The 26705-nt window shown below is 47.2% G+C and overlaps 2 protein-coding genes across 2 annotated transcripts in view; one reads left to right on the top strand and one right to left on the bottom strand.

Annotated features, from left to right (window-relative positions):
* Positions 1-9004, bottom strand: part of BORA (BORA aurora kinase A activator) — a 59283-nt gene extending 50279 nt beyond the window's left edge. Inside the window, exons 1-2 of the mRNA XM_089680360.1 lie at positions 8760-9004; positions 5616-5784 (exon numbers count right to left, since the gene is read on the bottom strand). Coding sequence (XP_089536486.1) covers positions 5616-5762 — 147 coding nt within the window. The 5' untranslated portion in view covers positions 5763-5784; positions 8760-9004. The remainder of the gene's footprint in view (positions 1-5615; positions 5785-8759) is intronic.
* A 49-nt stretch (positions 9005-9053) lies between these two features.
* MZT1 (mitotic spindle organizing protein 1) lies at positions 9054-25997 on the top strand. The gene is made up of 3 exons (XM_089680361.1): positions 9054-9221; positions 18796-18941; positions 20743-25997. The coding sequence occupies exons 1-3, from the start codon at positions 9173-9175 to the stop codon at positions 20764-20766; spliced, it is 219 nt and encodes a 72-aa protein (XP_089536487.1). The 5' UTR covers positions 9054-9172; the 3' UTR covers positions 20767-25997.
* Positions 25998-26705: the final 708 nt, after the last annotated feature.

Below are 26705 nucleotides of genomic sequence, written 5' to 3'. Positions count from 1 at the left end.
ATCGCACAGGAATGCAGAGCATATATTACTACGGAAATTTCACCCCATACTTTGTGAAGCCAGATATATTTAAAAGTACCCCTTCCAGGTCCTTTGTCACCAGCAGGTGGGGTATTACTGATTCAGTGTCGTGATGCAATAACACCCCCCACCCCTACAGGATTACCAGTCCCCTGTGATGACATCGGGACAAGAGCACCTTGCCACTGGTTGTCCAATAGGAAGTCTCCACGTCATGCAGACACTGGCATGCGACACCCAAAGAAGGACCCTTCCAGGAAGTAAACAGAAGAGGATAAGGCTCAGAGTTGCAACATCACATGACCGCCAGTTAAGGTAGGTGAAAAAGGGCATTTCCATGAGGATTTTTTTCCCCTCTTTCCACTGATCAGATAGAGGGGCGTGAGGAACAATTCTGCAGTGGGGCTCAACAACTTCAGGTAAAAAGCACAGAAAGAAAAAAAAAAAAAAAAAAAAAAAAAAAAAAAAAAACCTTACAGCATGCCTTTGAACTTGCTAGCAAATTTGACTAATTCAGGAAGAGTCAATTTCCTAGCACAACCTCCCTCCTTGCATGTCAGATCCCTCAGCTTTTCTACTACAGGAATAGCCATGATCTTCTATGCCCTGTGCCAAGAGGCTGCCTTTCTGCATAGTGAGTACATGGGGTTGCTCACCCAACACAGTGGATATTCACAAAACACCTTATTTTCAATTAATACATGGCGTCCTCTGTGTGGAGAAGACCATGACATCATCCAGACACTCAGCTCACAGAGGTAATAGCTACAAGAAAAGCCATTCAAGAGTGGAGAAAGAAATAGCTGTGATGAGTTAAAAATCTAACATCTAATGGGGATCCAAGGGGGAGCCACATGTGAGACACCTCTCTCAGAACCTAAACTTTAACATCCATACAGTTAAAGCCAGAAACTGGAGCAAAGCGGTAAATTGCTCTTTGAGACAGAAGATCCAGACTATCTAGAAGAGCCCATAGGGCAGTGATGGCGAACCCGTGGCACGCGTGCCACAGCCGGCACGCCGAGCCTTATCTGTGGGCACGCCAGGAGAATCCAGCGGTGCGCTGTCTTCCCGGCTGTAGTGTGCGTGACAGCCGGGTCCCAAGTGCGCATGCACAAGAAGCAGTGCCCTTTGTGAATGGTAAGGCGGTACCTGGGACACATGACAGATCCCAGAAGCCGCCGGACCAATCACAAAGCGCAGCGCTTCTCGCGCATGCGCACTGGGCATCCGGCTGTCCGACGAGCGCCCACACTACAGAAGCCGGGAAGACAGCGCGCGGCTGGATAAAGGAACAGGTAAGATAAAAAAAAACTCTGCGGAAGTAAGAGCGGGTACCTGTCAAATTAAGGTACCCGCTCCCCCTCCCTCCCCAAAGGTCAGCAGTCATCCCTGTGCTGTCCGCAGTCTCTGGTCATCCCCTGTGCTGTGTCCGCAGTCTCTGGTCATCCCTGTGCTGTGTCCGCAGTCTCTGGTCATCCCTGTGCTGTGTCCGCAGTCTCTGGTCATCCCTGTGCTGTGTCCGCAGTCTCTGGTCATCCCTGTGCTGTGTCCGCAGTCTCTGGTCATCCCTGTGCTGTGTCCGCAGTCTCTGGTCATCCCTGTGCTGTGTCCGCAGTCTCTGGTCATCCCTGTGCTGTGTCCGCAGTCTCTGGTCATCCCTGTGCTGTGTCCGCAGTCTCTGGTCATCCCTGTGCTGTGTCCGCAGTCTCTGGTCATCCCTGTGCTGTGTCCGCAGTCTCTGGTCATCCCTGTACTGTGTCCGCAGTCTCTGGTCATCCCTGTACTGTGTCCGCAGTCTCTGGTCATCCCTGTACTGTGTCCGCAGTCTCTGGTCATCCCTGTACTGTGTCCGCAGTCTCTGGTCATCCCTGTACTGTGTCCGCAGTCTCTGGTCATCCCTGTACTGTGTCCGCAGTCTCTGGTCATCCCTGTACTGTGTCCGCAGTCTCTGGTCATCCCTGTACTGTGTCCGCAGTCTCTGGTCATCCCTGTACTGTGTCCGCAGTCTCTGGTCATCCCTGTACTGTGTCCGCAGTCTCTGGTCATCCCTGTACTGTGTCCGCAGTCTCTGGTCATCCCTGTACTGTGTCCGCAGTCTCTGGTCATCCCTGTACTGTGTCCGCAGTCTCTGGTCATCCCTGTACTGTGTCCGCAGTCTCTGGTCATCCCTGTACTGTGTCCGCAGTCTCTGGTCATCCCTGTACTGTGTCCGCAGTCTCTGGTCATCCCTGTACTGTGTCCGCAGTCTCTGGTCATCCCTGTACTGTGTCCGCAGTCTCTGGTCATCCCTGTACTGTGTCCGCAGTCTCTGGTCATCCCTGTACTGTGTCCGCAGTCTCTGGTCATCCCTGTACTGTCCGCAGTCTCTGGTCATCTCCTGTACTGTGTCCGCAGTCTCTGGTCATCCCTGTACTGTCCGCAGTCTCTGGTCATCTCCTGTACTGTGTCCGCAGTCTCTGGTCATCTCCTGTACTGTGTCCGCAGTCTCTGGTCATCCCTGTACTGTGTCCGCAGTCTCTGGTCATCCCTGTACTGTGTCCGCAGTCTCTGGTCATCCCTGTACTGTGTCCGCAGTCTCTGGTCATCCCTGTACTGTGTCCGCAGTCTCTGGTCATCCCTGTACTGTGTCCGCAGTCTCTGGTCATCCCTGTACTGTGTCCGCAGTCTCTGGTCATCCCTGTACTGTGTCCGCAGTCTCTGGTCATCCCTGTACTGTGTCCGCAGTCTCTGGTCATCTCCTGTACTGTGTCCGCAGTCTCTGGTCATCTAATGTACTGTGTCTGCAGTCTCTGGTCATCCCTGTACTGTGTCCGCAGTCTCTGGTCATCCCTGTACTGTGTCCGCAGTCTCTGGTCATCCCTGTACTGTGTCCGCAGTCTCTGGTCATCCCTGTACTGTGTCCGCAGTCTCTGGTCATCCCTGTACTGTGTCCGCAGTCTCTGGTCATCTCCTGTACGGTGTCCGCAGTCTCTGGTCATCTCCTGTACTGTGTCCGCAGTCTCTGGTCATCCCTGTACTGTGTCCGCAGTCTCTGGTCATCCCTGTACTGTGTCCGCAGTCTCTGGTCATCCCTGTACTGTGTCCGCAGTCTCTGGTCATCCCTGTACTGTGTCCGCAGTCTCTGGTCATCCTCTGTACTGTGTCCGCAGTCTCTGGTCATCTCCTGTACTGTGTCCGCAGTCTCTGGTCATCCCTGTACTGTGTCCGCAGTCTCTGGTCATCCCTGTACTGTGTCCGCAGTCTCTGGTTATCCCTGTACTGTTAATTAGTTTGCACTACTGTACGAGTTGTTTTTTCTAAACCAAAAGCTCGATATTCAGGTTTCATTGCAGTGTTGGCACTTTGAAAGAAATAAGTTGGTTTTGGGTTGCAGTTTGGGCACTCGGGCTCAAAAAGGTTCGCCATCACTGCCATAGGGTGTCTGATCAGGTCAGAATGCCACATCTGCTTGGGCCTGTCTGAAGCTTTGAAATCTCCAGAATGCTCTTCATCTTAATACTGCAAAGCAGCCCAATAGGAAGCTTCGAGGAAAGCTATAGATCAGCGTGAACAGATACCACAAAGCATCCACTGCTTATCCCCGTACCTGGAGTCAAACTGGGACAGTTTTGTTAAACTTGGGGCAAGGAGGTTCACATCCGGAAACCCCCACATTTGAGACAGGTCCTGGAGTACTTGCTGGTGTAAAAATCACTTTCATGGGAATAGACGTTACCGGCTGAAAACGTCTGCCTGCCAATTGTCCACGCCTCGAATGTAAAAAGGCATACAAGACTGAACGTGAAGTTCTGCACAAGACAGGATCCCCTCTACCTCTCTTGCAGTAGAGAGACCTCTGGTTCCATCCTGATGGTGGAAGCAGGTCATTTTTTTGCCCCTGAGATGGCGTTTATATACAGTTGTGTCCAAAATTATTCAACCCCCACTGAAATTGAGTGTTTTGGCCAGTTTGACATTGCTTTTGATCATTCAGTCATCTTGCTTACATTTACATTAAAGAGGCACTTGTAGGTCAGACAAATATAACATAACAGTTATAATGAAATAACCACAAATGTCTTTTCTGTGCTCACAGCATTATCAGTTTTATTCAACCCCCAAGTGACATTCAATCTTAGTACTTAGTACAGCATCCTTTTACAGTTATAACAGCTTTTAAACGTGAAGCATAGCTTGACACAAGTGTCTTGCAGCGATCTACGGGTATCTTCGCCCATTCTTCATGGGCAAAGGCCTCCAGTTCAGTCACATTCTTAGGCTTGCGCACTGCAACTGCTTTCTTTAAGTCCCACCAGAGGTTCTCAATCGGATTTAAGTCTGGTGACTGCGATGGCCACTCCAAAATGTTCCAGCCTTTCCTCTGCAACCATGCTCTAGTGGACTTGGAGGTATGCTTGGGATCATTGTCCTGTTGAAAGGTCCAACGTCTCCCAAGCCTCAGGTGTGTGACGGACTGCATCACGTTTCCATCCAATATCTCCTGGTACTGAAGAGAATTCATGGTACCTTGCACACGCTGAAGCTTCCCTGTACCTGCAGAAGCAAAACAGCCCCAAAGCATGATTGACCCTCCACCATGCTTCACAGTAGGCAAGGTGTTCTTTTCATCATAGGCCTTGTTCTTCCTCCTCCAAACATAGCGTTGATCCATGGGCCCAAACAGTTCTAATTTTGTTTCATCAGTCCACAGAACACTATCCCACAACTTTTGTGGTTTGTCCACATGGCTTTTGGCATACTGCAGTCGACTCTTCTTATTCTTTGGAGACAGCAAGGGGGTACGCCTGGGAGTTCTGGCACGGAGGCCTTCATTACGCAGTGTGCGTCTTATTGTCTGGGCTGAAACTTCTGTACCCACATCTGACAAATCTTTTCTCAGTTCCTCAGCAGTCACACGGGGACTTCTCTCCACTCTACGCTTCAGGTAGCGCACAGCAGTCGAAGTCAGCATCTTCTTTCTGCCACGACCAGGTAGCGTTTCAACAGTGCCCTTTGCCTTGAATTTGCGAATGATGCTTCCTAAGGTGTCTCTTGGTATGTTTAACATCTTTGCAATCTTCTTATAGCCATTGCCCTTCCTGTGAAGAGAAATCACCTCTTCTCTTGTCTTCCTGGACCATTCTCTTGCCTTCACCATGTTTGTAACCACACCAGTAAATGTCTAGAAGGAGCTGAGTATCACAGTCATTTTAAAGCTGCCTAATTGGTGCTTATTATGCTTGATTGCTGCTCGGTGACATCCACAGGTGTTTTCAATACCTGATGGAAAGCACCTGTATGAACCTCTGTTCTTCAGAGTGGTAGTCTTTAAGGGGTTGAATAATTGTGGCAATGAAGAAACCACATAAGAACCATTTACTACTGTATTACATAAACAATTGATGTCATTTTAGTTGCATTTGGGTAGTTACAACGTCCTTGTAGGATTTGATTCTGAATACAATTCCAAATGTACACTATAGTCCCTAAACCCCTTTACAGCATTGGGGGTTGAATAATTTTGGACACAACTGTACATACAATGATCCACCATGAAACTAGCACCGCCTAAGTTTTGAGTTTTTAGATTAAAAAAGTACTTAGATACTTACGGCTGAAGACTTTGCAGGTTTGAACATGGATGGACTGGAAACAAATGGCTCGTTTAAGCTGCAGTAATCATTGGGACTCTCAAAAGGGTTAAGAACTTTTTTATGTCCTGGGGTTTCTGGTGTTAACTGAGCATGAACATCACCCATTTCAGAAAGGAGACAATGATACCTGTGCAAAAACAAAGGAAACAAAAAAGGGTTCATGAAAAATCCATAACTATGCAATGAAAATGCTTGCTATAACTGCTGGAGAACAATAGCCTGTGCATGAGCATCCCCAATCTGTTACAAAATAAAGGTTGTGTTAGAGAAGGTTTAATGTATTCCTGTGCTAGATACATTTTGAGCACAAACGTTGGATTGTACATTTTGGTATATTGGGGGGGGGGGGATTAGAACCCATGTCTGGCTTGTATTACTGCCTGCTGTGTGCCCCTCTGGTAAGATCCAATACACATGAAAGGATGGGGATTCTAAACTTTCAGGGATCATTCACACTTGCTTTTCTCTCTGAAAAGCGATCCACATTTGGCTCAGTCTTCAGCGAATATTTGACAGGCAGTGAGGAGACATTGTATTGCCTCCTCACCGACTGATATAAGCCCTTGTTCGCCAAACTAGTTTTTCCACAAATGCATGCATTGAAGAAAACTATTGCAGCATACTCCGGCCGCTGCCACTGCGAATAAAGGGGAGCAGTAAAAGTGCGGCTCAACCGCAGGGCTTTACTGCCCCGCTATCGCTAGTGTGAATGAGTCCTAAGAGAAGAGGGAATCTTCCCATGGAGACATCTGCTTCAGTGACAAGACTCAGGCAAATGCCAGCAAGAATCAGAGACATTATTCCCATTCACAGTGTTTGTGAACAGCTGCAGCATGGCCAGATTCGTACCCTGTACAGTTCAGCACAATTCACATACAAGTGCTGGTCGTGCGATCAGGGACTGTGGACGCAGACAGCTTTGGTTATTTTTATGGCCGGTGTTTGACTGCTCCAGTCATAGCACAGCTGAGCCCACAGGCAGCGTTTACCCACATCTGACCGCAGCAGCCTACCCACCCTCATTCTCCTGAGAAGGATACATTTGAACGGACAACTAGCACCGGTGTGAATAACAGTGGAAGGATTCTAGTGATTCCTACAGCTGTTTCAGCCACCTATGGCCGCCAAGCCCTGTATACAAAAAGTGGTAGTAAACTCAATTTGTATACTTTTACTTACAGGAAAGCCTATAATAAAGCTTACCTGCAGGTAATATGAATATCTCCTAAATGTTCACCATTAAGGACAGGGGTGTCAAACTCAATTTCATGGCGGGCCGCATCAGCATTATGGTTACCCACAAAGGGCCGGTTGTATCTGTAAGACTAGATATCCAGAGTACCCCATCCTCCCTTACATCACAGTGCACCCCCCCTTTACCTTGTGCTACTGCCAGGAAGAAGCTGGAGGCAGAGCTGGGAAGCATTAAGTGCAATGTCTGGAGGAGGACCAAAAGAGTGCTGGAGTCAGCTGCCAGAGTCTACAGGGGAGGTGGAGGCAAGGGGGTGCTGCGGCTGCACAGAGATGTGCAGGATCTGTAGGAAGAGTTCTGTCCTCCTCTCTGCTGCCAATTGCTGAAACCAGGGGTAGGGGTTACAGAGATTAGCCTCTTTGTGTCTGCATGGCAAAGAGCAGGATCTGAAGGAGGAGTTCCGTCCTCCTCTCTTCTGTTGACAGCTGAGACCAGATGGAGACGAGGAAGTGCAACAGCTGCAGGAGAGGTCTGAGGGCCATATGAAATGGCCTGGAGGACCAGATTTGGGCCTCAGACCTTGTGTTTGACATCTGTGGTTTAGGAGATATTCTAGGGAGCGGCGGCAGTGACATCACCTTCAGAGCAGTGCGCTGTGGCTGTAGCTCCTGTGTGGTAGTGACATCACAGCTTCAGTCACTCAAGTGGCTGCAGCCCGGGAACCTAGAAGGAAGACTGGGTGAAGATGGAAGCCCTGGCAGCAGTGACAGAGCACCGCTGGAGGGCTTCGTTCTCAGGTAAATCTTTCATAATGTGCTAGAATGTGATGCATACCAGCACGTTATGACATTACCTTGCAGGGCAATCAATTTTTTCTGTTTACTACTGCTCTAGCCCAGGTTCACGCTGATGCGGTGCAGCATTGTATGCGATTCGCACAGGAACCACACTGCATTCCTGTGTAAATCACATGCGATTTCTGTGCAGTGCAATTTGAGCCATACATTTTGTATGGCTCAAATCACACCGCATCCATGCCAAAAAAAAAGGGCAGGACCCTTTTGTTGTCTGCACCAGAATCGGATCAAATGGATGTTCACACCCATGCAATCCGATTCTGCACATCGCACCGCATTTTGGAGTTCGCGTTCAGGGTTTGGTTAACTTAATATACACACCCGCAGCTGTACGCATGAACAGGTGCAATTATGATGCGGTGCAGAAATTGTCCAGAAACTGATGTGAATTTGGAGCTGCATCAGTGAGAACCCAGGATGAATGACAGGTCAATGATGGCCGCAGCTATCCAACCTGCCAGCATCACTGCTAGAAGCACACAAAGTGCAAATGTAGCCTAATGCCTCCTACACACAATCAGATAATTGGATGATTTATCGTTCATTTTTCGTTGCATGCTAGTCTCATATAGAAAATGAGGTTGCTAAAGTTCCTCATACAACAGAATACACCACTTCAGAAGTGATGGAATGTATTGTATTCTTTCATTTCTGAGCATGCGTGTCTTTGTCTCTCCATTTATTTTCAGGTGAACACTGTACTAATTAAACAAAATTCGTTTGTGCTGTTATTGTATGAGGAAAGTTTTCCTGCTTGTTCCTTCAGTAAGAGGGGATTTTTCTCCCTATATAGAGATTTCTAACTTCCTCTTGTGTCACTAGGACAGGAAATGAAGGGGAATGTCTGCAATGGGACACAATGATGAAAACCTGACAGGAGCTCTGAACATCTCATACTCCATCCAAAAAAAAAAAAGAGGTTGTCTTTAGACATACTTTACCCTTACACACAAGGGGGGTCTAGTCCTGATCTCTATTCCATTGCCAGGGACACACCCGTCTCCAGCGGTGTCTTATCTGTATAATAGGTGTGATAATGAACAATACGCTCACCAGGCCTCCTCCACAGCCCCGAACCTCCCGCTTGTCGCCCCGCCACTGAAGCACGCTCGTCCTCTTCCACAATTTTCCTGTACAACTACGGAACGCCTCACACAACCAATCAACGCTAGTCTCTGTACCAATTTACCAATCACATGGCAGCAAAGGGGCAGAACTACCACAATACTAACGTCGCCCAATGACTGGGTATCCTCTATACAAATTCGAATAGGTCTCCGCCCCCATCACCATGTGAACTACCTACAACTTCCTCTTCACGGCTACTTCCAGTCAGTGGGCGTGATCTGCACGTAGTGACTGTCAACACTGATCGCCATCGACTCCGCCTCTGTACTCACTCTCCGCCCTAACGTCTGCTACTGGTATCTGACAGCGCTTCCGGGTCACCAGAGCACGGGGTCACCATGGCCAGCGCGCCGGTTAGTGTCAGTGCTATGCGGGAGACTATGGACGGTGAGTGGCTCCGGTGTGTTAATCAGAAATGGGAAATCCAGAAACCAGGATCATGTCTATACTGAATATGACGCTCTACAGCTCGAGACTTTAATGTGGACCTGTCATCTACTAAACGTCTTTGCCTTGTTTTAGTAACTATACTCTGCACCCTCCCATGCACTGGAAGGTGGAACTAAACGCAATACATTTTCTTCCATTTTGGTAGAGTAAGAAGGTTGTAACTAGGGATGCAACGATACCTCTTTTTCATCAGAGAGTATGAGTACCAATACTTTCTGTCAGGTACTCGCTGGGGCCGGGTCAGTCGGTGAGGCGCTCGCTGGGGCCGGGTCAGTCGGTGAGGCGCTCGCTGGGGCCGGGTCAGTCGGTGAGGCGCTCGCTGGGGCCGGGTCCGTCGGTGAGGCGCTCGCTGGGGCCGGGTCCGTCGGTGAGGCGCTCGCTGGGGCCGGGTCCGTCGGTGAGGCGCTCGCTGGGGCCGGGTCCGTCGGTGAGGCGCTCGCTGGGGCCGGGTCCGTCGGTGAGGCGCTCGCTGGGGCCGGGTCCGTCGGTGAGGCGCTCGCTGGGGCCGGGTCCGTCGGTGAGGCGCTCGCTGGGGCCGGGTCAGTCGGTGAGGCGCTCGCTGGGGCCGGGTCCGTCGGTGAGGCGCTCGCTGGGGCCGGGTCCGTCGGTGAGGCGCTCGCTGGGGCCGGGTCCGTCGGTGAGGCGCTCGCTGGGGCCGGGTCCGTCGGTGAGGCGCTCGCTGGGGCCGGGTCAGTCGGTGAGGCGCTCGCTGGGGCCGGGTCAGTCGGTGAGGCGCTCTCTGGGGCCGGGTCCGTCGGTGAGGCGCTCGCTGGGACCGGGTCCGTCGGTGAGGCGCTCGCTGGGGCCGGGTCCGTCGGTGAGGCGCTCGCTGGGGCCGGGTCCGTCGGTGAGGCGCTCGCTGGGGCCGGGTCCGTCGGTGAGACGCTCGCTGGGGCCGGGTCCGTCGGTGAGGCGCTCGCTGCGTACCGATACTTTGCGGTGCAATTTGTGCCAATACAAAATGTATGGACGCAAATCCCTGCCACTTTCTCTCCTCTCCTACAACTGAGAATACAGAGCATCTGCTACCAGGTCCCCACACGCCCTCTGCTCAGCATGGGACAATGCAGGGAGGTTTCCTTACCGCTCCTGTGTGAACTTGGGCTATGACGAGCCTGGGTTCACACAGGAGCAGTGGGGCAACCGCATGCAATTGGGACAGGATTGTACCTCATGCTATTCTTTGTGGTGCAATTTGCATCCATTGACACAAATCGCACCGCAAAGTATTGGTTTCTGGTATTGGGAGCATTTTATTTTATGAGTACCTGTGAAAATACTTTGAATCTGTATCAGTCCATCCCTTATAACCCCTGTAAGGCTGATTTTTGCCCTCTGTGTCCCTTTGGGGGAGATTCCCCTTCATGTCCTGTCCCATAGCCAAAACAGGAAGTGAAAGAAATCCCTGCAAAGTGACAAAATCTCAGGGTATCAAACCAAGAAGAAAACCCTATTGTGGTTCGTGAACAAAATCTAACAGTAGCACACTAAAATATCGGAATACTTTGTGATACTGCCATGTATTGCTTTTATACCTTCTGATTGGTTAAAAAAAAATATCTGAATACTAGATACAAAAACGTGTTTTCTCTGGTCATCTTCCGGGACAGCACACGTGAGATAACTAGCTCCACCTGACAGGAAACGCAATAAAAAATTGACAGAGTTTAAATTCCCAGCCCTTTCCTCCCCCTCCTCAGTTTTTTTTTTCTATTGTATTTCCCTGCAGCAAAACCCTTTTTTTTTTTTTCTTTTTTTTTTTTACAGACCTAAGGCTTGGGGCTGGAAGGTTCCCCCCTCCCCCCCAGGGGTAAACCGTCGATTCGGAGAGGGCCTGCCTGGCATTCCAGGGATGAGCATCTATCCTCCCTCTTCTGGGTTAGTGGGGAGGCATGCCCAGGAGTGGCCCGGGCCATGAGGTAGCTTCTCGCAGGAATGGGGCCGCTAGCTGGCATGTGACTCGTGTGGTGCGTCCCTGTAGGTGAGCGGGGCGGCCGCAGTGGATTTCGCTGCTAGTCTTCCCAGAAGGCAGATGGAGAGCCCAGGGTCCATGGGAGCGAGGCTGCGGACCAAGCCTTGCTCTCAATAGACTTCTGGCGAGGCTGTACTTCTGCCCTAAAGATGGTAGCACCGGTCGGCGGTGCTTTCCTCATGAGGCTGGCGAGGTGCCTCCAGGAATTACCCCTGGGAGCATGGACCCAGGAGCCTGACAAAGGCAACGCAGTCCCAAAGGGCCAAGGATAAGGATAGAAGAAAAGGCAGTGGCTGCAGCCAGTGAGAAGGCCATGGACAGTGAGTCTGACTCAGCTGGTGGGGTAGAGGAGGGGAGCTAAAGTACCCTCCCCTACAGATGTTCTGGGAGGGGGGGGACACCATTTTAAATGGGCCCCTTGTTTATCTCTATTCTATTTATCAAGATAAGATGTGTAGGGGGTTGGTGAAGCCGCAAACTAGGGTACTACCCATGCACCAAACTCAAAGCTATTGTCTTGAGAGAATGGAAGGATCCCAAGAGGAGAGTCTTAAAATTAAAGACCTGGAAAAAGATGGTACCCCTTTGGGGAAGAGGAGGAAGAGAAATTCTTCAAGACCCCCAAATTAGATGCGGCGTTCTCACAAGTGACTAAAAAGTCTGACCTGGCCTTTGAGGACTTGGGTAACATCAAGGATCAGATGGACTGTAGGTCTGAGATGCTGTTGCGTAGAGTCTGGGAGGCCAACACAGCTACTGTAGCCCCAGTCTTGGCATCTGCTTGCATTTCTAGGAATACTGATGCCTGAATGCATAGAGTAGTTGATCACGTCTCTCGGGGTTCCAAGATAAAGGGAGAAGCCCAGACTGAAGAGGTGTTAGAATCCCTGGAAGTGGTCAGTAGGGCTGTCGCCTACTTAGCAGACACTGCAGTAGAGATGGTCAAGATGTCAGCTAAGACGGCAGGATTTATCGACTCAGCCTGGAGGGCGGTGTGGGTTAAGGCCTGGGAGGGCGATCAGACATCATGAGCCCAGCTCTGCTGTCTGCCCTTCAGGGGTTCCTTGCCGTTTGGCTCAGGCTGGAGCAGGTGCTATCAAGGTCCACTGAAAAGGGGAAGAAATTTCCCATCAAGGCCAAGAAGGATAAGGGGAAGAAGGTTTTTTGAGCCCCCCTTAATCAGAGCCAGCAAAGGCTTAGGAAGGACCCTCTGAAGAAATGGACCAGTAAGGGGAGACAGAAAGGGAGCTTCCTTTTTTCTGGCTGCAAACCCACCAGTAAGGATCACCAATGACATAGATCTCAGGGTGCGCGGAAGGCTGTCCAGGTTCCTCCAGCAGTGGGGGAAAATTTCAGAGAGCCCTTCTATCCTGCAATTGATAAGGGAGGGATATCAGTTGGAATTCTCTTCACTTCCCCCTCATATCCTTTGTGTTGCGTTATCCCCCCAAAGACAGGACAAAGGCAGAGAGTCTCTTGGGAAGGATCAGGGAATTAGCTGATCAGGGGATAATTGTCCCTGTGCTGACGAACCAGCTTTTCCGGGGGTTTTATTACCAAGTCTTTGTAGAAGCCTTCGGGAAAATTCCAATTGATCATAAACCTTAGAAGGTTAAACGGGTTCCTGCGATTACAAAAAGTTCCGTATGGAAAGTATTTACAGCGTACGGAAACTTCTGCTCAGAGGAGTGTTTATGGCCATGGTGGAACTCGGGGATGCCTACCTCCACATTCACATTGCCCTGAAATACCATACCTTCTTACGGTTTGCTATATTTACGGAACGGGGCCAGTCATTGGCAGTTCTGACCCCTTCCGTTTGGGCTGACAGGCAGTCTGAGAATCTTTACCAAAGATCTGGCCAAGGTAATTGCGTATTTGCGTCCCTCATCCCTTAGACGATCTCAATCGGGAAAAGTCCTCATTGACTCCCTCCCAGATCAAGGTGTTCTTTGGGTATGTAGTGGAGTCCAGAGGCTTTTCTTACCCAAGTGGAGTGGGCACAGATACATTCCAGGGAGCTTCAGTTCTTCCTTCTATCCTCGTGGGACAGGAAAACGGAATCGCTGGACAAGAGGGTGTCACTCCTGGAGAATATAAAACACTTGTAAGATGGTGGATCAGGCCCCAGAATCTAGGTCGAGGAAGACCATGGCTGCAGACCCGGTTCGGGTAACCACGGACGCAAGCGAGTGGGGCTGGGGAGCTCATCTAGAACAGGGAGTTGTTGGCTGTAGGTCATGCCTTGAAGTCCTTCGAAGACAGAATTGGGGGAAAAGAAATCCATATTCTGTTGGAACAATATGTCGACAGTGGCATAAATGAATCATTAGGGGGCACCAGATTCTGGAAACTCCTGGACCTAGCTCAGGAGATTCTAAGATGGGTGGAGAGCAGGGTCCTTTAGGTATCTGTGGTACATATAAAAGGCTCGGCCTACACGAAAGCAGATTTTTCAGCTGACAGTTAATCCACCAGGAAGAGTGGGAACTTAATCCTGAGGTCTTTTTGCAGCTGGTTTTTGGCAGCCTAGAAATAGACTTTTTTGCCTGCAGGAAAAACAGGAAAGGGAGGCGTTATTTCTCCATGGCCTGGGAACGGGTCTGAGGGTCTAGGCGCAATAGCACAGGATTGGGACTTCGAGCTGGCATATGCATTCCCCCCTCTGGCACTGATCCCGTGAGTGCTACAGAAGTTGAGCCTGTCAAGTTGCAGATTGATCCTGCTAGCTCCATGGTGGCCAAGAAGAGCTTAGTTCTCCTCTTTGAAGAGGTGGTCTGTGGCTCCCCTGCAGCGTCTCCCAGTCAGGAAGGATCTTCTCTTGCAGGGGCCAATGCTGCACCCCAATCCAGAGTTTTTTGGTTAACGGCTTGGTTCTTGAAAGGGAGATTCTTAGGAGAAGGGGGTGTTCTGAGAGGTGTTCTGAGAGCTCTTTTACTCAGTAGGAAACAGGTGACTAGAATGATATACGCCAAGGTGTGGGGTGTGTTTACTAGTTGGTGCCAGAAAAAGGGTGTTTCTCTTCCCACGGTCCCTGTGAACTTAGACTTTCTCCAGGCAGGGGTGAATAAAGGTATAGCAGTAAACACCCTAAAGGTGCAAGTGGCAGCCTTATTTGGACCAGAGACTTGCATCAGAGCCCCTAATTAAGAGGTTTCTGGGGGCCAGGGAAAGAGTAACCCCCATTGAGGTACATCGGTTTCCTGCTTGGGATCTAACCCTGGTGTTAGAGGCCTTAACCAAGCCACCATTTGAGCCAGTGGCACAGATTTGGTTAGGATGTTAATTTTTAAGTTTTCCTTCCTGTTAGCCATCACAACGGCAAGGAGGATAGGCGACCTTCAGAGCCCGTCGATCAAGGAACCCTTCCTGGTGGTATTAGAGGACAGGGAAGTGCTTAGACAGGATTATCTTTATTTTCCAAAGGTGGCATCACGATTTCATATGACACAAGAGATTGTCTCACCATCCTTTTGTCAAAACCCTAAGAATGAGCGAGAAAAGAGTTTTCATTTTCTAGATGTCAGATGGTGTTTGCTGACATATTTGGATTGAGTAAGTGGCTTCAGGAAGCTAAGTCACCTTTTGATTTTGCTTAGCAGCCGAGGATGGGACAGCAAGCATCTAAACCAGGGGTCTCCAAACTGTGGCCCGAGGGCCGGATGTGGCCCTTTGTTAGCCATTACCTGAACCTTGGAACACTTCCTTCCAATGATATGAAGCACTCCTCCAATTGACACCAACAATAGGTCACTATTTCTCTTCCACTGATACCAGTGATGTGGGACTATTTCTCCTACTAATACCAATGATGAGGTACTACTTCTCCTCCTACTGACCACCAACACTGAGGCCATATTATATTCTCACTGATGCTGGGCCCAAGACATTTTTTACCCCCACCGGCCATAATCCGGCCTCCTTAAAGTCATGACAGTAGTCAGCCCTTTGTTTGAAAAGTTTGGAGACCTCTGATCTAAACCAACAATAACTAGATGGATCAGACAAGCCATCTCCTTAGCTTATGAGCAGTCAGGGGTTTCAGTTCCTTTACACTTGAGGGCTCACTCTACTAGATTGCTGGCAACCTCTTGGGCGGTGTGGGCCGGAGCATCGATTGAACAGATTTGCCAAGCAGCCACATGGACAAGCCAGGACACCTTCGTGAGACACTACATGGTAGAACTGTTGTCACCACAGGACCTGACATTCAGCAGGAAAGTATTACAGGCAGTAGTCCCGCCCTAAGTTTGGCCTTAGTTCCTTGCTTCTCGTTTCGGGTGTGCCGTCCTGGAAGATGACTAGAGAAAAGTGCCAGATACACTTACACTTGTTGATTAAATTTAGGCAGAGTACCTTTCGTGTGCTGAGGGGAGGAAAGGGCGGGAAATTTAAACTGAGGAAGTCTACTGTGAATGAGGCTTGGTCCACAACCTCTCTCCCACTTCCGGTCCTGCGCCCACGTACCCTTGGCTCTCTACCTGCTTTCTGGCAGGACTAGTAGCTGACTCCACTGCAGCCGCCCCGTTCACCTACAGGGGCACACCGCTCGATTCACATGCCATCCAGCAGTCCCATACCTCTCGGCCCGGTCCTCTCCTGGACGTGTCTCCCCGCTGCCTCGGAAAAGGGAGGAAGGATGCTTGTCTCTGGGGACACCCCCCCCGGGGACACCTCCCCAGTGCCTGGGAAGCTCCAATGCACTGGGACCCCTGGAGTGGGGGTAAGTGAGTAAAATAATAAAATAGTAAAATAATAAAATAAAATAAAAAAGTTTGGCATGCAGGGAACCACAATAAAAAAACTGAGGAGGCGTGGAAAGGGAGGGGGAATTTAAACTCTGTCAATTGTGTTTCCTGTCAGGTGGAGCTAGTCATCTCAGGTGTTCCGTCCTGAAAGATTTCCCAGAAACACTGTTACCAGTAAGTGCACCAATCTTTAGAACAAGTACCAGTTACACTATCACTTTAAAGTGATACTAAACGCTTACATTTTTTTTTTCTCACATGTTATACTTACCTGCTGTGTGCACTGGTTTTTCACAGAGCAGCTTGGATCCTCCTCTTCTCAGGTCCCCCCGCAGGGTCTCCTGGCCCCCCCCCCCCCCCCCGTCAGGTGCCCCCACAGCAAGCAGCTTGCTATGGGGGCAAGTGTTGCTTTGTGCGTCCATTCACACATGGAGCGTGGCTCGGCCAAGCCCCCTCTCTCTTTTCATTGGCTCACTGGCTGTGATTGACAGCAGCCGGAGCCAATGAGAATAGGGAGTCCCGGAATAGCCGAGACTCCAGTGCACATCACTGGATCTAGAGGGGAGTTAGGTGAGTGTTGGGGGGGGGATGCAGCACAGTGAAGGGTTTTTTTTTAACCTTCATGCATAGAATGTATCAAGATAGAAAAACCTTGAGCCTTTACAGACACTTTAAGGCAGGGCTCGACAAATCCCAGGCGCCAGGGCGACCAGAAATCACGGTCTAACGCCTGGGTACCGGTCAGCCTACTCAACGCTGGCAACTCCCAATGTCCCAGACATGCAGCTCTAGGCGCAGGTCAGACCCTGTAGTGACTCAAGAAGGTGTCCTGGCTTGTCCATGTGGCTGCTCAGCAGAGCTGTTCAATCTTTCTCTCCCCTTGCTGGTCTCCATAGTTTTCCTGGAAGCAGGCAGTAAGTTGGGCTGGAGTCCGATGTCCAGCCCTGTGTGAGTGACATAGTCAGGGGTGGCCAGGTTCCTCTCCTCAGGCGGCTGCTAATACCTTCCCCCAAAGCCTGAGCAGGGTCCAAGGATGCCCGAGCCACATCGCCACCAAGCTGGCCTTCTCCTGGTGCGCACACAGTGTGGGAGGCAAAGGGGTCGGCGGGGGGTGAAGTGGGGACCCAGCAGCCTGTGTGGCCTCCACCTGACGGAGCAGGCGAACTGGCAGTACTCCCTGCAGGAGCTTGACGAGGTGGAGGTGTTCTAGTGTATGTTCGCCTGCTGTGCCCTGGGGAACGGTGGATCTGGGACAGATTTGCTCCTTTTTGATCTGCCTGGGCTCCCACATCAACTGCAACGTCTCTGGGTATGTGTGTATGTGTAATATCACACACGCTCCAGCTCTGCTGCTTACCCGCAGTAGATTCAAAGTTTTTCTTTCTTCCTTTCCACACATCGGTACCCCTGTGCACCCTCCCCCAGCAGACCCACCACCGCCTTGCAGAAAGGTTCCCTCACACTCCTCTCTTTCTACATCAGCCAGTCCATGCACACTGTGCCCATCTCTCCTCCTCACCACCGCCTCTCCTTGTGGGGCTGGAGGTGAGCAGAGTCCAGCCCAAACAGCATGCCACACACATCGAAGACCTCAGCCCCAACAAGCCGTCCCACCCAGCAGCATGCCCGGTTCCAGTTCACTCCATGTGCAAAATCAAGATCTGCCATCTCGGCCAACGAAAAATAAAAAGTTGGGAAATTCCACCTGGAGTTCTGCTTTAGGGTCCTACTAAAGTGTTGATAAACCCACATCAGTAAAATCATTCTGTATATGAAGTAAAGCATGCGTGTTATACTCACTGTGGGACCTAAGGGGTTAATCCGCCACATTGCGTAAAAAGGCTGTGTGATCCTGTTTTCTCTGATCCTCCCCTTCTATTGTCCCCATCTGTCTGCTGATTGTACAGAGCTCTAGGAGGCACTCTGCACATGTTCAGTTTAGTGTGTATTGATAGTGTTTTTTGTTTTGTTTTTTTATTTGGGAGGGTGTCTGGACAGTGCTAATTGGCCCTGTGCTGATCACATGCAGAGGGTCAGGGGTCATGCTGCCTCATAGGACAGTCAGAGTAGAATGAAAACTCCTACAAGATTAACCAGTGCTTCGCTGGACACTGATAGATGTCACAAGACTGTTCTATACTGCTGAGGAGAAAAGGTATTTAGCAGTTTATATTTACTAAAATAGTTGCATTTCCATGTTCTGTGTGCTGTGGGAGACCAGATATAGTGACTGGCAGGGTCCTGGGTTTAGTAACACTTTAATGACCATATAAAGTCCACCACAATTATTACCTAAAGATGTTGTAAAGCCTGAATGTGTTGTTTTTTTGTTTTGTTTTTTTTAACCTTCATGGATTCTATTCATGAAGATAATAAAAACCTGTGTGCTGCTTTCCCCCACAGCCCCTTCTTCTTGGGTCTCCCGCCAGAGCTCCTGGCCCCTTCCTCCTGCCAAGTGCCCCACTGCAAGCAGCTTGCTATGGGGGCACCTAAGCAGGCTCACTCATGAGCCACTTCCCTGTGTGTCTGTTCATACACAGAGCTGCGGCTTGCCCCCCCGCTCTCTTTAATGGCTCACTGGCTGTGAGCATCCCGACAGATTGTGGTGGGGCTTAGGTAAGTATGGGGGGAAGTGCTGCACACAGGAGGGTTTTTTACGGTAAGAAACCTTGAGCCTTTACAACAACTTTAGAGGAAAAAAATTGGATATTGTGCTTACAATGATATAAAGCAGCCTGGTGCCAATGTGCTAATGAAACGCCCATAACTTTTTTTTCTCTTCTTCTGCCAGTTCTACTTGAAATCTCCAGGCTTCTGAACACAGGTTTGGATATGGAGACTCTATCGATATGTGTAAGACTCTGTGAGCAAGGAATTAATCCAGAGGCTTTGTCTTCTGTTATAAAAGAGCTGCGCAGAGCGACCGAGGCACTGAAGGCAAGTGATTATTCAGACCAGCAGTATGAGATTAGTATTTGTGTGTCCTGATATCCATGTGAAACTATGAAAGCTGTGGTACAGTTATAAAGTCTATAATTTACCCATAAAATGTCTACGTTTCTAAGATGTGCCCTTAGTATACTGCAGGCATTCTTTTATAGTTCAATGTTTTTTTCTAAACACCAGTTCTCTCGGAGGCTTAACTGTGCATGGCTTTTACTAGGATATCTGTGTTTGACCACAGCAGCATTCATTAATGGCTCAGACATTATGCATATAAATGAACCAGTTAATTAGCTTTACTGTGTTTAAGCAGCAATATTTTTAAAAGATGTCCCCTCAATAATCCCCGTGGAAAAGAATGCAAATACAAATTATTCAGTCTTAGAATTTAACCACTTAAAGTGTTAGTCCACTGTCTGCTGTCTATTTGAGGGACTCCCATTGAGCCAATCTTTGTACCTGAGTTTCCATTTCCGTTTATCTGCTGCTGCCAGTACAAGGGTCTTATTCTTTCTGTTGGATTTATCATTTGTTTTACATTATGCAGAGTGCAGCTGGAGTACTGAGACTAAGGACAGGCAAGAGAGCCAGTAATTATTTGGGAATTTATATGTATTTTTTACTGTTATTTTGAGTAACATTTTTGCATCAATCTGCAGTTGAATAATGTAACTTATATTGTCCTGCAGTGCAGAGTGACAGCAAATACAGGAGAAAATGCACTAGTGTGAACAGGGGCATAAGATGAACTTCACCCCACCCCCCATTACCTTTTACGCTGGGCTATCCACAAAAAACATACTTGCACATCCAGTGATCTAGCAGTGTTCTGTAGGGATCCACTGTGCTATCTTCTGTAACGCCATCAGGAGGCCATCGGTCTTTTCGGGTTAGCTGTAGCTGCCAACCTAATGATGCGCATGCACCATGGTGCCTCATTAGGGCGCCAACTACAAGGAACAGGAAGAGACAGCCAGATAACACATCATCTACACGGTAGAATATCTTGCAAGAAATATGGGGATATTTTCCGTGAAAACAGTGAAAAAAAAAAAGTTGTAAAAGAGGAGTGGAATGACAGTGAGTGGGGAGGATGAATATCCACTTTAAGGAGCAAACCATAACAAAGCAGGCTTCTTCATGGAAGAATGGGGAAGAGCTCTATCTGTCTACAGGTCTTCAGTGAAATCCAACCCTTTCTCCACAGGTGGAAGAGCTGATGGGCTGACTGCTAAAAGAGATATTAAAGAGTGTGTGTGTTTTTTTTAAATAACAAACATGCCATACTTACCCATTCTGTGTAATGGTTTTGCACAGAGCAGCTCCGATCCACTTATTCTTGGGTCCTCTGCTGATGCTCCTTGACCAGTGCCCCCAATAGCAAGCTTGTGTGTGCTTGCTCGGCGAGAGAGACCCATGACAGCTGAGGTTCCTTTGCACATCTCTGGAAGTGAGTTCTAGAGGGGCTGTGGGGGAAGCAGCACACACAAGATTTTTTTTTTTTTTTTTTACCTTCATACATAGAATGCATGAAGCTAAAAACCTTCAGCCTTTATAACCACTTTAAAGTTGTGTATCCTGCATTACTGGTCTCTACATTCTTTATTGTTTAATTGTATGGAAATCCACCAGAGGGCATCAAGTAAAACGAGCAGAAAATCACCTTCATTAGAAAGAGTTGGGAAATGTGACTTTAAATGCTGTTTACATAGCTGATGGTATAGGGATATCTCACTGGAGATAGTGTAATGTAGTTGCAGGAGTGTGACCTTGTTTGTTTTTATGTTCTTTTCAGGCATCGGAGAACATGGCAAATTAATCCAAGAGCAATCAAGAGTGCACTTAGAGTATTAGGTCTTCAAATCAGGCCTGGAAATCACTATACTTGCAATACTAAACAAAATTATCAGAGCTTAATTGTGTCAGTTGTTGTGTTTCCTTTTGTTTGCTTCTGACATTTGAAGTATTTGAACAATGGACAAAATGTTTGCATTGTACGGTCTCTGTTTTGCAAGCCTTTATTATTTAAAGTTAATGGAGTGAAATTGTATTATGAAGCATTTTGTTTTAACCAGAATTGTGTTTTGGAGAATGGACTTTTTTTCTTTTTTTTTGTAAAACCTTATTTTTATGCATCACTTCAAATGTTTGTATAGCTATGCCATTTTGTGTACTTTGTATTAAATAGTGTATTTTAAATATTTTTAAACTAATGTCAGTTTATTGGTATGCATTCATCCATTTACTTATTTCTCTGTTTGAATAAATGGAGAGATTGGATTTTTCACAAGGCCTTAAAAAGAAATTCTTAGTCTAAATTTTTTTTTTTTTTTTTTTAATTAAGTCAGCTGCTACAAATATTACGGCTACTTAAGAAACAGACACTCGCCAGTCCAGGAGTCCAATGCTGTCTTCCCTGGAGCCAGTTCTTTAGATCCCTGCTATCTTGGCACTGTGAGCCGACTGTGACTTCTGGCTCCCTACTGCTCATGTATGGGTTCAAGCTGTGCTGTCAGATTAATCCCACAGCAGAACATGTGCAGGTGGGTCAAGCTTACATAAGTCTCTCCTAGCCCTTTTTCAGGCTAAAAGACTAACTTGAGTGTGCGCTGTCCACTGCTAATCTATGAAGAACAGAAGTTCAGAGAAGCTTCACTGCAAATGCTGCAGGAGCTAATTTGCAAAGCAGCATTGCAAATTGTCAACTGCAAATGCTGGAGTAAGAATTTTAACAACTAATTTACTGGGAAATGTTTATTTTATTATGCTTAATTTGTTAAGCTAAAAAAAACAGCTGAGGGTTTAATATTACTTTAAGCATGTAGTATAGATTCTTAAAAGTAAGTATAATTCTAAACTGAAAACTCAGTTTTCTTCTCTCACCTTCCAAGACAGCACACCTACAGGAAACACAATCAATTGGCAGTTAAGTCCCCACCCTTCACCTTGATCTTCAGTATTGATTATGTTTCCCCCTACAAAGCAGAATGTTTGTTGTTTTCACTGACCAGAAGACCAGGGAGGTTCAGATGTTACCCCTGTGAGGCAGGCATAGGGAGGCTGGAGCTGAACTATCCTGCAGGCCAAGTGTCTCTCAGGTTGTCCTGGATGTACAGTAGCGATCTGGACACAGGGTAGTATGTTCTGCCGCTGCAGCAGATTGTGCAAGTCTCTCTCTCCCTTGTGACCGTTTAAGGGAGGGAGTCTCTTATCTGCTAGCAACCCCTGGATTTCAAGGCCATGTCCCCTTACCTTCCTTTCTTTTGGGAAAGTTTGGGTTCCTGGAGAGGTATGAGTGTGCTGCGGGTATAGTGTGGGACACATGGCCTAACTTGGCAGCCTTCTAGGAAGGACAGCAGCTTGGAGGGGTTAAACTGGCTGCTATTTTCCTCTGTACCCCCGCAGATGGATAAGCGACTGCTGTGGCAAAAGGCAGAAGAACACAGGTGGTGAGTACTTCCCTTTTGCCTTGGGAGCTTAACAGCAGAATCTCTAATGACAACAGCCAGGTGGTTTCTGGTAGTGGTGCACCGAAATGAAAATTCTGGTTCCAAAAATTCAAAATGCACTTGGCTGAAAACTGAAATGCGCAGTTTTTAAAAATGAATATATATTTTTTGGAAACAAATACACTTTGATTTAAAAAAATATATATACCCCTATTGTTTTGTAAAGCATGTAAGAGGATGTTACGGCGAGTAAATAGATACCCAACATGTAAAAATTCTTTAAAATTGCGCACGTTCATGGAATGGTATGAAACTGCAATACTTAAAAATCTCCATGGGTGATCCTTAAAAATTTCTACAGGTTAGCAGTGTAAAGTTACAGAGGAGGTCTAGTGTGAGAATTATTGCTGTGACGTTCGTGGCGATACCTCCACACGTGTGCTTTGAACACCGTTTACATATGTGGAAATGGCCTATGTATGCGTTCAGCACTACGTGCGAGGAAGGGGGCGCTTTTAAACTTTTGTTAAATTATTTAATGGTGTGTTTTTTTTTTTGTTTTTTTTTCGCACTGTTCCTTTAAAAAAAAAAAAATTGTAATCACTTTTATTGTACTTTAGATTGAACGTCCCTTGAGGGTTAGGGACTGATGTGAATGTACAATATATATGTAAAGCGCTGTGTAAATTGACTGCGCTATATAGGTACCTGAAATAAATAATGTTATCACAAGAAATGCACGCATCCCTTACGATAGAAATAATTAGTAACAGGTCCTCTTTATGGGGAGATATGTGGTCAATAAGACCCCACATCTCTCCTCTGCAATGTTAAGCATTAGATCAAATAAAGCATTAATCTAGTACTTTTTAAAAAAAAAAAATGGCCGGAACCGGAAGTGACATTGCTCCGGTCCTCCAAGGGCATAGATATGTGTGGCAGCCATCTTTCCTTCACACATCTCTATGCCCAGTGCCGGGATTGATGGTTTCTCAGGTAAGACTGAACTACCGAGCAGCAGCCAGCGGGCAGGCGGTTTTGAGAGGTGGGTTTTTCGGCACATGTATCTGAGCTTTTTTTTTTTTTTATTTTGTCCGACAGCCGAAAGGGGTGTTTTCGGCCAAAACATTTCGGCCACCGGAATTTCGGTGCATCCCTAGTTTCTGGGCATTGATAGAAACCTCCTTCCTTAATGCAGGGTGCTACTATATTTCTCCCTAATGGTGCGGAGACAAATAGCCCGGAAGCTTCTGCTAAATCACCTTTCACAGCTTTCTCTTAATTTGGTAGATGCTGTGGTTATTGCAACTCTACTGTGGTAAAAGGGGTGAATTTGGCTGCTATCCTCCTCTTATGTGGACCCTGAGACTAGGAAAGTGAGCCCTGTGGCTGTGGCAAAAAGGGGAAGAAAACAGGCGGTGAGTACTTCCCTTTGCCTTGGGAGCTTAATAGCAGAATCCCTAATTGCAGCCTGGTGGTTTCTGGGCATAGAGATATGACCCCCTTCCTTTAATGTAAGGGGCTACTATGCTTTTCCCTAATGGTGTGGATATGGCCCAGAAGCTTCAGGTAAACCACCTTCCACAGCTTCCTCTTCAGTAGATGCTGCGGTCATTGCAACATACAGTGTCCATCCTTTCACTCTAAGCCCTATTGTGGTAAATTGAAAATTGGTGGATTTAGTGAAGTGCTGAGGCCAGTTACACACTAGCTCCCCTGAGAGAGTCTTTTATAGGCTATTTTGGCCATTGATTGAACTCCTGACACACCTAAAAACAGGATAGGAGCTTCAGTGGAGGGCAGGAACCTGGATATTCCAAGAGTATTACAACAGCTTTTCCCCTGATCCAACAGTGCTACACCAGGCAATATGAATCTACTATGCTAGCTGCTATGGATCTAGCAAGATTCCAACATGGCTTGCTAGAGATCCTCCTTCCATATGGAGGGGAGGCACAGTAGTGCGTGCCCCTAAGAGCATGTCCTCTTTCTGGGGTTGTTTGCTGTGGGTAACATCTCTCATGTTGTAGAGCAGCTCAGAGACATGCAAGCTCAAACCTATTGGATTTTTCTTACACTGCGGGCTGTTGTAATTTGTGGTGTGTAAGGACAGGTTGTTTGTTTTTGGGCAACAGCTTACCCTAAACTAGAAGCATAAAAGACTATCCTGCAGCCCTTAATTGCTGGGTTCCTGGTGCAAACCTCTATGCAGGAGTTAATGACATAAACCTGTATCTAATGATTGCTTGTTAAGGCCTTCTGGTTACACACTCCAAGCTACTATGGCGTTCACCTCTTCTTGGACAGCAGCAGTCTTAATTTACCATAGGGAAGGCTTGGACTTGCTCCCACCTGTGTATGGACTAGCTAAACCTGCTCATACTTATGTCAGTGGATGGGGGAATTCACTGAGATGCATGACTAAATATACAGCATTAGGATGACTCTTAGTTTATGCCTATTCCAAACCAAAACCTTTGGTACAGTTCAAGCCTAGTGGTGGAAACTATCTATTGCTGGTTACCAACAGCTACTACAATGGCAGGTGGTTTCACCTTAGATTTACATCATCTAGGACCCTCCACTGGATGGAAGGATGGATATAGGATGAGTATCCAGAGCCCGGGCCATGCCTATGATAGGTAGTGCTGTTTGTTTAGTACTTGTTGGACAACTACACCATGACTGGGACTTTATGCTTCGGCAGCATTTGCCCCTGTTTACCCAGTTGCACTTCAGAAATATACAACATTGAGGTTTGTGTTTTTTCTGTTTGTAGTATTTTCCTGCACATCAGACATGCACACAACATTGAAGTTTGTGTCTTGTCTGGTTATATGTGTTATATTTTAGCTGGCAGTGCATCAGAAATATACAGTGAAATAAGTTTTTGTCTTTTCTGTTTATAGGTGTTCTATCACTTTAATATGCTACACATCAGAAATACTCAGCATGGATGTCTATTTGTAGCCTTTCTGTTTATATCTGTTATATTACCTTAGCTGGTGGTGCATCAGAATTGCACAACACTGAAGTTTTGACTGTGTTCTGTGTCTCTTCTGTTTTTATATGTTCTATTACTCCTAGCTGCATGTCAGAAATGTATAAGGGTATCAGAAATACACAACATTGAGTTCTGTTTCTCTCTGTTCTATACTGATATTTTTTGGCACATTTGTATACACAACAGTGAAGGCTATGTTGTGTCTTTTCTGTTTAAATTTTATTGCATTAGCCACACAGCAGAAATACTGTACACAACAGTTAAGGTTGTTGGTGTCCTTGCTGGGCATATTGGTTATATTGTCTTTCTTTGGTACACATCAGAAATACACATTGAAGGTGTGTCCTTTCTGTCTATATTTTTTGTCTTGCCTTAGCACATCAGAGACACACAGCAGGTGTCTTCTCTGTTTGATATTTGATTAATGTATCTAGCTGCACTTCAGAAATGCACAACACCGAAGCTTATACTTGTGTCTTTTCTGTTTATCCATCATGGTATCTTAAGGCACAGCAGAAATGCACAGCATGGAATGTTATGCTTATGTCTTTTCGATCTGTAATTGATATCTGCACATTAAAAGTACACATCAATGTAGCTTATCTTGTGTATTTTCTGTTTTACACTAGTTAGATTGCCTAGCTAGCTGCACATCAGAAGCACACAACATGGAAGTTAGGGTTGTGGTTTTTCTATTTGTTGGCCTATCTTGCAGCATGTCAGAAATGCACCACATGGGAGTTGGTGGGTTCTTTCTGTCGATGTGTGTTTCCATGCAGCACACCAGAAACACACAACAATGGAGTCACTGCTTGAGTCCTTTCAGTGTAAATCTATTGTCTTGTGCTGTGCATCAGAAACGCACAATCTATGACCTATATTTTTGCAATACTAATTATACATATATCACTCATTATTATTATTTTTTTTTTTTTCCTGTGAAGGGGCCAATGAATTCTGGCTGTGGAGACTCCAGATGCCAGTTCCTTACATTCAAGCATACCAGAGGCACTCCCTGGGCCTGAAAACGGATAGCGTTATAGAACATAATTTAAGTCATGTAGGATTGAAGGAAGGTGATGGAATCATCTTTCTTAGAATTTACTTCATTGGGTAACTTCAGAATTTCTACTTTTTTTTTTTTTTTTTTTTTTTTTTTTTTTTTTATGGGAGTTTTTCTGGTTCTTCCCATAGAAGTATTATGACTCGAAGTATCAGAACGTAATGATCCGGCCGTATACCTAGTCAGGTAGGTTACGATTCTAGATGTGTCCTTGGTGCAGAACATGATGTAGCAAGCTAATA

The sequence above is a fragment of the Staurois parvus genome, unplaced genomic scaffold (genome assembly GCF_062004578.1).
Source record: "Staurois parvus isolate SC_StPar_1 unplaced genomic scaffold, SC_StPar_1.0 ptg000243l, whole genome shotgun sequence".
NCBI lineage: Eukaryota > Metazoa > Chordata > Amphibia > Anura > Ranidae > Staurois > Staurois parvus.
The sequence above is the reverse complement of the archived record's forward strand: the minus strand, read 5'-3'. Positions and strand labels throughout refer to the sequence as shown.